At 33.7% G+C, this 12,495-nt stretch overlaps 1 protein-coding gene across 7 annotated transcripts in view; it reads left to right on the top strand.

The window, feature by feature from the left end:
* Positions 1–12,495, top strand: part of LOC130898193 (kalirin) — a 372,700-nt gene that overhangs the window by 29,478 nt on the left and 330,727 nt on the right. For all 7 annotated transcript variants that reach the window (XR_009059842.1, XR_009059843.1, XR_009059844.1 and 4 more), the window contains exons 3-6: positions 3,357–3,552; positions 8,217–8,390; positions 9,572–9,692; positions 9,891–10,153. Coding sequence is in view for 3 of the 7 variants with exons in the window: in XM_057807288.1 (XP_057663271.1) it covers positions 3,357–3,552; positions 8,217–8,390; positions 9,572–9,692; positions 9,891–10,153 (754 nt within the window). In the remaining 4 variants the exon portion in view is untranslated. The remainder of the gene's footprint in view (positions 1–3,356; positions 3,553–8,216; positions 8,391–9,571; positions 9,693–9,890; positions 10,154–12,495) is intronic.

Genomic DNA, 12,495 nt, shown 5'->3' with positions numbered 1-12,495 from the left:
GATTGTTTGTGTCCCCACTATAAAACAAATCCGAGGCTTGGTGGTAGCTTGGAGATGTTTTAGAGGAAGGGCGACTGTGGACCTGGTAAAAATTTTGAAAACAAATTTAGTACGCTCTAGCCAGCACCTGATCGGCAAGACATTTATCTTGCGTATGTCCTTTCCAGTCCATAATCTATACAATAATATATTCTCATCTACTTTTGGGTTTTTTTGACACTATTTTAAAAATATGCTTCTTTTCAGATTGTGGATTTATTATTTTAGTTTTTAGTTAGTTAGTATTTTATATACGTGGTTGAGAAAACTAATTCCTCCTACTTTGCTGTATATGTTGGGATTCCTTTCCTTCATTTTTGATATAATCAATTCAGTGTCCATTCCTTTGGATAGTTTTTGTTTACCATACTCTTACCATGATCTCAAATATTCTGTAACCTTTTTAATTTGTCGTGTTTTAATTTTTTGATTATGCCATTACATTCCTCTTTTGTCTGATTTTAATCATATTCTAACATTGTACCATTTTCCCTTATATCATCTTCGTAATGACTTCTTTCTTTGATAAATTTTCGAATATTGAATCTTTTGTAACAATAACTTCCTCTGCTGTAGTTATTACGCTTTTCCTAATTTCTTTCCTTTGCTAATTAATATTCTTTTTCCTTTGCTCTTTATCAATTGCTTTTTTTCTGTATTCGTTCTTACACATTCCATTTTCTGTATTTTATCGTCATTGTAACAATATTTACCAGTTTAATTTTATTTTGATTGCTACTGAGTGATGACCAGTCTTTCTCTGTATGATCTTACAACTTGCATCATGTATGATCATCTTTTTAGTCGAATTTTTCAAAGAAAAATTAGACTATTACGATAGACATGACTAGAGGAAAAATCTGTTTAAGCTACAATTCTTATTTTCGTCTCTCGAGCAATTGTTATGAGTCCGATTTGGTTCAAAATTAGCATACATGGCTTTTTTGGCGGCGGATTGATGTTATTAGAGTTTGGTTGAAAACAAATATTTCGAAGGGTCGTAGTGCAAAAAAAGTGGTTTTTGATCTTTGCTCACCTCTGCAGGTCAAACGAAAAGCGACTGAAAAATGAAATTTCACATGTAGGTTCAATTAGTTGCGAGATGATTTCCCGTCTAAGGTCGAAACTTTCCATCTCCACCCCTCTCCATTTTATGGCCATTTTTGTTATATTTTCTTATTTTTTGGCCAGAAAAAGTTTAACTAGAGGGTTCGAACTTCGCATGCAAGTAGGGGTGATGTTGAAGAATTGTCTTTCTCAAGTTCAAAGTTTTCTTCTTCAGTTCTTCTAGCACAAAACTCCCGAAATCATTTTGATCGTTGTAATTGTTGGACTGGACCGCCTCCTACTTAATGAATAATACGAGTATGATCGTTGCTAGGATGATTTTTTTTACTTCTCATTTTCGAAATTTCTTGTCATTATGACAATTTTTTCTTTGTTGTCAATTGGAATTGAACAAGAGGGTTTCATTCGACGAAAAATTCGACTTTCGTGATGGAGCTCTGCTGCTCACGGCTTTTTGTTATTAATGATCTGTTTGGTTTCCAATAGTAGTTAGTCCCTGGTATTATCCAGTTGTTTTCGTTCTAATTCTTAAAACTAGTGTTACTATATATATTTATTATTTATATTATAGTATATTTCATTAGTAGTCTGGAAATGAGGATTTTTCTGTGCGCGCGTGACAAATTCTCGTGTGAGAATAAACCGATCATGTGAAGTCATACAAGCACGAAAAAATTCATTTCTCGACGTGCAATGAAGGATACTTTTTATTATACTTATTTAAAAACAACGTAAAAAGGATCATAATTAAATTTAGTACATTTTATTTTCAGTAGTAATAACCCAAGGACATTGATCATTGCTCGAAAACATTTTATTACACATTTCGAAAGCTTGTTGCTAGGAAACAGACCGACGCCGTAGGCGGAGGTCTGTGGCCTATAAGCACCAAGCTTGGGAAAGATGTTTTTGCTTAATTTCAGACTCAGGATTTTCCGTGTTAAAATTTCCATTCGTTAATGAATATTTTTGAGGTATAAGTATCCTAGTGTAGACAGTAGACCATGAAAACAATCAGTCCTTATCTTTAAAAAAAATCGTATTGGAAATATCCTGAATATAAATCACGGTACATTAACTGCTTCAGAGATGAATGTTCGAAACGGTTCGTTAGTTTCAAGAAATACGCAATCACCCTCACGATGACGCTTCTCATTGATTGCCTGCATCATATTTTTAAATGTCTGGATTTTTTAGTATTTCCGCAAGTTTTAACACACCCGATAAACAAATCAATCACCTCAAGCATACAATTGCTATAAAATTCCACTCAATATATTTACATTTTGTATTTCGCGATGTAGGCGGAGAAAGCATCGTTCTCTGATTCATATTCTTTGAAATAAGAAAGATTAACGATTTTATCTTGGAAAAAATATTGATTGAAAGAAAAAGAAATATACAGTTTTTTTCCTTTTACGAGGAAAACATTTCAAAAGTTTCTACGTAGAAGCAGCAAATGGTTTTAACTAATTGTGGAATTTTCATCCACTTTTAGATTACTGAACCAATTGAACGTTTTTGGAATTACTTACTACCTGTAAGATGTGGTCCAGAGGCAATTAGTAAATCAACTTTATTTGCTATATATTCAAAATTTACCTTATAAACTAATTGCACATAGTTATGATAAGGAAACGGTGATAAGAGATATACATGCAGGCGTTCAAACATTGCAATGTCCACCAGTTAAAAATTTGATTATGTACAAAGCAGCTTCCACAAAGTTTGTGTATTTTTTTTTTGGATTTTTGAGGTGTGCAATGTTATTTTATTTGTGCAACAGATCTACTAGAACAGTTAGTAGTTGGATCACTTAGCACATACTTCATAAAGATTGAGAAATAAAAACAAAATAAGTGGTATTATATATCTAGTACCTTGTAATAATTGTGACGCTGCTTAGATAGGGCAAACATCTCAATAATTAGAAAATAGATTAAAAGGTCATCAATAAATATAAAACTGCATTAACGAACCACGAAATATCAAAAAAAATATAGCAAATCTGAAAAAGATCTAAACAATTACGAATAATTTAATTTTTGTGTTTTTACATATTTTTGAAATATAACAACAAATTTTTCTTGTTAAAACAGATTTCTATGTTGATTTTTTTCATTTTGATATTAATGCTTTGGGTAATCTATTAATTAATATAATAACACAAATTATAAATGTCTATATCAATAATAAATAGCGTAAAAATTTTAATATTTTCTTCAATATAAAATTTGTATATATTTCAGCGAGGAAGCTCGAGGTCTGGGTTTTACAGTACTGGTAGATATGAGAGGTTCCACGTGGTCTACTGTCAAACCTATATTGAAGGCACTGCATGAAAACTTTCCGCCCGGCACAATCCATCAAGCGCTCATAGTCAAACCTGACAACTTTTGGCAGAAGCAAAGGACATCGCTTGGATCGCATAAATACAAGTTTGAGGTAAAAATTGTTCAATTTTTTATAGGTTTTTATACTTGACTTGAAGATCTAAAAACTTCTACAATAAGAAAACAATAAATACTGGAAGCGACGATGCTTCAAAGTGCTAATTATGATAAGAAATTGTAAATAAGAAATCATGATCACACCGAAAAACCTTGCATGCAATCATCATAAAATAAAAATGAGCAAATCCTTTTTTTATACACTTTCATATTGTGACGGGGACACAGCCGCACACCGCCTGTCGACGCCGGTCATATGTTAATGTAGTGGAAACTATATAAAAATGGTGGGTGGTTCCATCTATTGGATAACCATTAAAAGCTACTGATGTTACTGAAAGAGGTTTGCTATTACTAGACACTTTGGAATATCCTTCTACCATGTTCTGGAGTATCACAAAAGGAAATATAACCCTGAAGCACACAGTGTGGGAGTTGAGTTAAATATTGAAGTAATGTAGCGAGCGATTGAAAGCATCTGAGCGGCGTAAAGAAATAATAAATTTTTTAGTGTTAAATCAATGAATTTCTATGATTTTATTGAAGAGCCTTACCCGTAGACGTTCCAATATATTTCTGAGATTGAAGATCTCGATGTAAATTATTACCATACACAGATTCTATCATTTATGTAGCTTCTTTGGCACCTAATGTTAATGGAAACTACTAACACGATCTCTGCATAGATGCAGAGCAAGTAGTTGCTGATATCAAAATTAATTTACCGTATTTCTAGTCATTCCTCGTTTAATGATAATATTTTAAACGTTAGAACAATGTTTTATGTAAAAGTTTCCTTATCAATTTATCATGTTTTTTATCAATTCCTTGCCTTTACCCTGAATGTCACTTTTGAAAATTGGAAGACATTTTAGAATCTATCTTTTCACATGTTGGAATTTTTGGAACCGTTGGTGATATTCATATAGTTTACACCAACACTTACAATTACATTGTCTCGCGAACGTTTCGATACCCATTTTATCGTCTTCGGAGACTGAGGGTAAACAGTTTTCCTCCAGTATGTTTTGTTCTTTTCCTTGGTATATAAACTTAAGAAAGGATAGATGTCACACATCGCTTTGATCGAGGTTTTATCCTCTTTCCTACAATTTCTCGACAATTTATTTTTATGAGCAGTTCTCGAAAGATTAGAGAAATAATTTAATCTTGCCCGCACTGAAATATTATTGTACCGACTCCCCTTTTAAAAGAAATTGTTAGATACAATCCATCCGACAGGTTTCCTTTCTATTTGTTTGTTATTTTCCTTTTTATAATCAGAATCAGTAAGGATAATATTGAAAAGAGAATTATTGAAATGATATTTTTCCTAGGTTAGGTTAGGTTAGGTTGCCGCAGCTACCTTAAGAAATATTGAACACAAATTAGAATATCGTGCGTCAGAAGTTGGTAACAGGACCGCGTCACAAAATTGTCGGGATCCAGTTTGGAATTTCCTGAGTTTTTCTTGCAGCCTTCAAACATTTTGTTTTTCAAACTTCTTTTAGATAATCTATAATTTGAATTAGATGGTCCGGATGCATTTAACTGTTACGGGTACGATTCTAGAAAAAATCCCCTGTATTTTCGAACAAAAAATTTTGGATTTTAATGGTTTGGGTTGCATTTTTAGAGTCTAGAGTTTTGTTCTTAGCGTATACGTCAACGCGAATGGATAGTAGAGAATACCTCCTCGAAGAACAATTATTTCCATTTTTAAATAACAATGATGGTTAATAATATTACCACAAGAGTAGAGAGTGGTCTGATTCGAAGCAAGAAATATAGAACTATCGAAGTAACCCCTCAGAATAACTTTATGGAAAATTTATGGGGGATTGTAGTTCGAATAATTACGTACGTTGACAATAAACAAAATGCCGATGATGATGATGATGTTGAACACATTGTTCTCTGCTACACCAAAACTTACAATTACATTGTCTGACGGGCGTTTCTACAACCAACATGTCGTCTTCAGAGACCGACGTTAAAGTATGTCGGTATTAGTACGAGTTGTTTAAAAATTTTCTTGTGATGATTGTCTATGCCTTTCGACGTGGATTAAACCAACAGCAGTGTGCTGATCAACTCGCTTCGACTTTTTGTGATGAAGCACCTTCTCGATCCACGGTGTTTCGCTGGTTTTCCTAATTAAATCGTGGTCTTCCTTCGCTATAGGTGGGAATAAACTTGCATAGATGGTCATATACAATAATTTTAATATCCAACGAGAACAGTAGTCAGATTATTGAAACCACTTAATTTATTTATATTTTATGTTAATAAATCGTTTTTTAATTAAGTTATTTAACTCGTTAAATAATATAATTTCTTGTTATTATGCCCCTCAGTTTATTATTTACACGAAAGTGTCAATTTTCAAATTGATACCTCGTATGTTTTTTTTTTTTTAATTTAAAACATCATAATGTGTTTGTTTATGAAATTAAAATGCGATAAAACAAACCGACCGAGAAAAGCGGCCCGCTGAACTTGCATAGCATTTTAATTAATGACTCGCTGCACTTGTTCGTACTCAAAAGCTTTATTTGTACAGCAAAACTTCACCTTTGTAAAGTCGATTCATATGCTATGATACTTTATACATTTATTTAAAAGCTCCATAAATTGAATATTTTAAAATTTCAGTTCCATAAAATGTCAACATAACTAAATATTTTGAAATTAATTATGCACTTAATTTCTTCACTACTTATTTACTGTCTATTATGTTTGTTTGATAGATATTCATATTTTTCAATAACCAGTTGATGGATTACATCAATGCATAAAACCCCATGACTTTGATATACAATTGAACAGTTTTTAATCTGTTGGTACTCTGTTTGGATTTTATTTTTCTTGATAGAACTCTACCTTGATATCTTGTTCATCACCAATAGCACCAAGACAAGGTTTTTGTAGAAAAAATCTCAATTCAAAACCAGAAAGTGTATTTTGAGAGACATGCTAAAGTCAACAAATCAAGAAAACTTAGTTGCACGAATTATATTCAAGTTTCCTTTTTAGCATTATTTAAGCATAAAATGTCCCCAAAATAAGTTAAATGATATGATTTTATCGAAATATTAATATCTGTCATCTAGCTTCCATCGCTAAAGAAGCTTTGATTCTAAATATCCCACTTCTCCTTATAATATTGGAAAGCGTGTCGAAAAAAACGTCGCTCAGAATGTTCAGAAACGGAATTAACAAGGAAAAACTGTCCTTAAAAAATTTCCAAATCACGACGAAATACTAAAAAAGTTTAGCTTTGAGAAAAAATTCGATTCGATACTGAGTTAGTGCGATCGAAAGACCATACGAGAAATGAACAGAAATGCCGTCAAATGGTACACGGATGGCTCTAAAACAACAGATAGAACTGGAATATGAGTGTATGGGTCTAGAACCGAACACTCTGAAAGCCTGGGCAACACACCAAGCATGTTATTAAAAAATGTGTCCAGTTCAATCTAAGCAGGAACTATCGCAAAGAATTTTTGTGTCGTCACATAACTATGGATGGTATGTGGTTCTATCACTTCACACCTGAAACAAAAGAACAATCAAAACAATGAACTGAAAAGGAAGAACCGGCTCCAAAGAGCCTAGGCTCAACCAATATAAAAGCTGAACTAGATTCTACTCTGGATGAGACTGCTCCATCGTTATCAACAGTAAAATATTGGGTAACAGAGTATAAACGAGGCGTAAGACCTGCGAAGACCAGCATCGTAGTGGCCGACCAAATGAAGTTGATGACTCCAGAAATGTTGAAAAAAATCCATTAAGCAGTAATGGATGATCGTCGACTGAAAGTGCGCAAGCTAGAAGACAGTAGGCATGTCAAAAAGTACGGTACATCGCAAATTTCGACATGAGAAAGTTAGGTGCCGCGTTTGTTCACAATGGAACAAAAACAGCGTAGTGAAGATGCTTCCATTTAGTGTTTGGCAATGGTTCACAGAAATCAAGCTGAATTTTTACGCTTTCTCGTAACCATGGATGGAACGATCGATCACTTCACCCCAGAAACAAAAGAACAATCAAAACAATGGGCTGAAAAGGGAAAACCGCCTTCAAAGTAGGGAAAGACCATTCCATTTGCAGAAAAGGTCATGGCATCGGTTTATTGGCATGCGCTTGGAATAATTTTCGTTGACTATCTTGAAAATGGAAAAACTATCAACGGCGAGTAATATACGAAGTTATTACAATGTTTGAAAGTGTTGTTTCATTAAGACAATGCACCATCTCACACATCCTTTACTGCACTGACCAAAATTGATGAATTAAAGTTTGATTTGCCATCTCATGCATCCTATTCGCCAGAGGCAGCCCCCTCGGATTATTTTCTATTCCCAGACTTGAAAAAATAGCTCGGTGGTCAAAGATTTTCCAACAATGAAGAGATGATGTCGGCAGTTAATGGTTAATTTGAGGAGTTCGACAATTGTTATAAAAAAGGTATCGAAGTCATTGAACATCGTTGAGAAAAGTGTAGTTAAGTGAAGTTAAAAGTGAAGCTAGAAGGAGAAAAAATCGTACATAAATTTATATTCAATATAAATTCATTATAGTAAAATTTATGTTTTGAAAATATTATCAAAATGTTTGTATGATAGTATCAAAGTTTCATTTAATTTTTAGACCAACATGATAAGTATCGAAGCTTTGCCGAAAATAATTGACAGTAGCCAACTGACATCAGACTTAGAAGGTGCTTTATCTTATGATCATGCTCATTGGCTTGAAGTTAGATTGGCTATTGAAGAATTTGCATGGCAAGCCGCCGACCTATTGGATAGATTAGATGACTTACAGGTAAATATTCATTAAGACAATACGAATTGTGTTTTGGAGTAAATTCAATAGTTCAAGTATTATACGCTTTTTTATCTCTTTATCGAGGCTCCGACGGCTTCGATGTTATATTTTCCAATTGTAATATTTGCATTGATTTGTAGGGTTCTAGAGGTCAGGTCTATGTGGTCTGCGTCGACAAGCACCTGCGACGATTTATTAAAGGTGTTACCTCTAATGTCGAGCTCCGCATCTCGTACTACTTTTTTAAGTACCGTGTTGAACAGGAGACACACCAGCGCCTCACCCTGCCTCATACCTAAAAATGTCTCGAATGGCTCTAAGATTTCATTCTCTATTTTAACGTGTCTTTGTCGATTCAAATAAAATTTTTGGTATTTGTAGTTCGTTCATGGCCTGGTAGATCATATACCGCCCTAAAATCGATAAAAATGTAGTAGATATCAATGTTGTACTCGTAGTACTTCTCAACCATCTGGAGTAGTAAAAAAATCTGAGGTTTGTTCTTGGTAGCTGCACTGGCAGAACTAGTTCAGGAAGTGTACACTAAAGCGTTCTTTGTAGCAGAACTAGCGCTAGTGTCGCTATTGTTAGTAGCAGTGCAAGAGAACTAGTTCACCCAGTTCACTGTACTGCTTGCACTGGGTCTAGAGTCAGTTCAGCCAGTGTAGTGCAAGACAGTGCAGCTTTACTATTTACCTTTTCAAAGTTTTTATTTTTATGTTATGATTTCTTTGGAAAGAGGTGATTAGAAAAATAAAGTAAATGGCCATCTTCTAAAATATTTCTTTAAATCGGAAAAACTGAGGTTTAAAGTGGTTAACTAAATATGTAAATACTCAGAAAGGCATTAATAAAGAAACTGAGTCGATTAAGTCATACATTTGAACTGATTAGCTTTGTATCTCGTTAATTTTCAAATTTTATAATCAATACGAATATGATTTATAAAATTTGACAACTATAGGATATGAAAAAATGTTTCGCTAAAATACTTTAGGCAAGAAGGTACTATAAACTAACTCGATTCACGAGTATCATGTTCTAAAATAAAATCAAACCAAACTAAATACGAAAAAACAATATTTATACCTATTTTTTATACAGGTTAACATATTCCCTGATAACCTACATGTAGGATGATATTAATAAATATTTCTATTTGTGTGATATGATTTTAGGAAGACTTGGCGAGAAATGATTTTGCTGATGATGTGAGCGGGGCAAAGCATAAAATTGATCTGCACAATGAAATGAAAAAGAAGATTATGAAAGCACCGGTTGATGATATTGATTTATTAGGTTAGTGTATAATGTTATTCCACACCAATTTCATACTCCGTATATTTTTCGAAGGAATAAAATTTTGTTTATTGTTTATTTATATATCATGTTCATCATATATCATTATTACGTTCTTTTGAAGAGGGAAGTTATTACTGCTCGATAACTTTTACCGAAACTAATGAAACTCTAATCAAAAATTCTATGTTATTGTAGGTCAGCGTTTGTTACAAAAGTCTTGTGGTCTCGACACGGGTCAAGGCGGAGGAGGGGGAGGCGGCGGAGGGGTAGGCGGAGTAAGAGAACCAGAATCTCCTAACAATACGAATTCTGATCTGTTAGGTACCAAAAACTTAGTTTTACAAAATTTAGAGGCAGTTCACTCTTCACAACAGCACCTCCTTCAACTGTGGCACCACAAAAAGCTCAAATTGGACCAGTGCTTTCAGTTGCGGTTATTTGAACAGGATTGTGAAAAAGTAAGGAGTACTTTTTATGATTTTTAATGGTATTGATTCAATATATGTGTCATGATTTATTCATAAATTTCAGGCTACCGTTTAATTTTGATACTTATTTTCAGTAAATAAGTTTATGAACTAAATAAAGGGTTGGTAACCATTTGAAACGGAAGAGCCAAAAGTTATAATTTCACTGATTTTCCCTGTTTTTAAAGATCCAATAAAAATTTTCGTTTCATTATTGAGCATATATGTTTTTTGAATGTTTTAGGAGGGAGTCTGCCCTAGATGCTTCAAAAAATAGATTTTTTTGGGAACATATCCGATTGAAACGAAACTTTCAGGGTATATTGTTATATATTTCAACAGCCTTCTCAAATTTTTCCATTAAATACATGTCATATTATGCCTGGTACAAGCATTTGTCGTGCGGCGGGAAAGATGCAGGTCGCAATTTTCATCTGAAACAAAGAACCAAAAAAAAAATTATTTTCCAATAGTATAGCTTCTAGTTAATCTATGAAAACTCATTTCTCTTTAGATTGTTTAAAAAGTGGAATAATTTTGAGTGTTTTTAGGTTCACCTAAAAGGAAGTTTAAAACCGAATATAATCCATTTTGTCTCCTTTCGATAAGACTTGCCTTTCTTTCCCGCCAATTAGGAACAATCGTAAAAATGAAAAACCGAGAAGTCGCGAGTCAAGTTTTCGTATGTAAAAAATTGTAATTTTCTTGAGCTTACCGCATTAATATGCTAATCAGGGATTCCTAGTCCATAGAGTTACCTTTCAGACTCTTCAACAAACTGGTTTTTGCCCAGATTTGGTTATACGTAGATTTTGCTAAGTCTTGAGATATATCCAAAAGGCCACAAAAATGTTTACGCCTTCTTGTGCGATACCTAAAAGCTGCATAACGAACATAATTCTTGTGTTGATTCTAAGCCAGTGTGAATTATTGATCAATTGAACAATTTTGAATCCTAGATCTCGATAGCCGCTTCCGGCAAACGTTATTTTCCGCTTACACGAATTGCAAATAACTAATTCAGAAATTGCTAAAAGAGACAGAGACAAACTCGATTATTCGATAGCAATGAGATAAATTTTTCCATCGACAGTAGTCGCTGACGCCAATTGGCTTTCACTATGGCTAATATTAGCTTCTTCGTCTTCCAATGACGAAATATTATGAAATTGATTGTCGTGGAATTTGCGCTTCCTTTGCTTGCACTTTTGGATAGCTATACATAATTTCAAGACGTGCCGAAAGACAAATAAAAACCGAACTCAATGTTAAATGTAGTTTTGCTCAAGCCGACGCAGCCAGCTCATATATGCATTTATAATACATACTTTTATCCCTACAGTAGCTCCATAACGACCTTCTACGAACAATTAATAGTGTCTCGAAGGACCGTTAGTCTCTTTGGTCACTCTGGTCACTCGTATACTTACTCGACGCTTGCTCACTATTTCTTCTGTAACTCCGAATATATTTCGAATTTGCTTCTGAAATTTTAGGGACACATTCTTGGATAGTTTAGGAAAACATTTATGCGATTTTATGAAGCCTCTAAAGCAGGCTTCTCCCTTAAGTAAATCTGGCTATTACGAGTAGCTTTTAAAATTCAAGCAAAACTATATGTTTGTGGCATTCAATTTTTATTATATTCATGGAAGGGAACACTGGCTCGGACGAATAAATCAACCCGAAGATCGTCAACACTCCATGTGCCAACTTCTCTATCCCACTCACTCTGGAAGACCTTCCAAGCGCCGAACATGAGGGCTTTTACTTGTAATGTCTTTTAGAGTTGTCCACACATGCTGGGCGATTTACATACATTTCTAGACTTCCAACTCGTCCAACTGGCTCTTGAGTTTTGTGAACTTACCACTCCACAAATTTTTGGTTTCCAAACTTAGTAATTACATTTGAAGTAATCTAGCATCAATTCAACAACCGTGAGCTATCAGATTTTACCTCGGACTTGAGCATAGTACAACAAAAAGAACATTTTAATAGGATTTGAGAACTTCTCAGTTGATTTCAGTCACATGACCATTCATTTTTGACTGTTTTTTTTAAGCTCAATTGAAAACTTATCTGAAGGGAGTTTATTTTAGAACGTCAGGAAACATTCAAAAGGTTGTAACTGATCAGCTGAAGGCTATCACAGTATTTGAATTGCAACTGTGCTATGAGGAATGAAAAGGAATAGCACAAAACATGATTTATATATCATTTTTCAGATTAATCAAAGTTCAATAATAGCGCTTATTTCAGAATAACCGAAAGAATAATTGTCGTATTTACTTTGTATCATATGTTCAGTGTTTATTTTATACCTATGATGT

This window comes from Diorhabda carinulata, chromosome 9 (genome assembly GCF_026250575.1).
Source record: "Diorhabda carinulata isolate Delta chromosome 9, icDioCari1.1, whole genome shotgun sequence".
Lineage (NCBI taxonomy): Eukaryota > Metazoa > Arthropoda > Insecta > Coleoptera > Chrysomelidae > Diorhabda > Diorhabda carinulata.
Note: the sequence above shows the minus strand (reverse complement) of the source record. Positions and strands in the feature narration are given on the sequence as shown.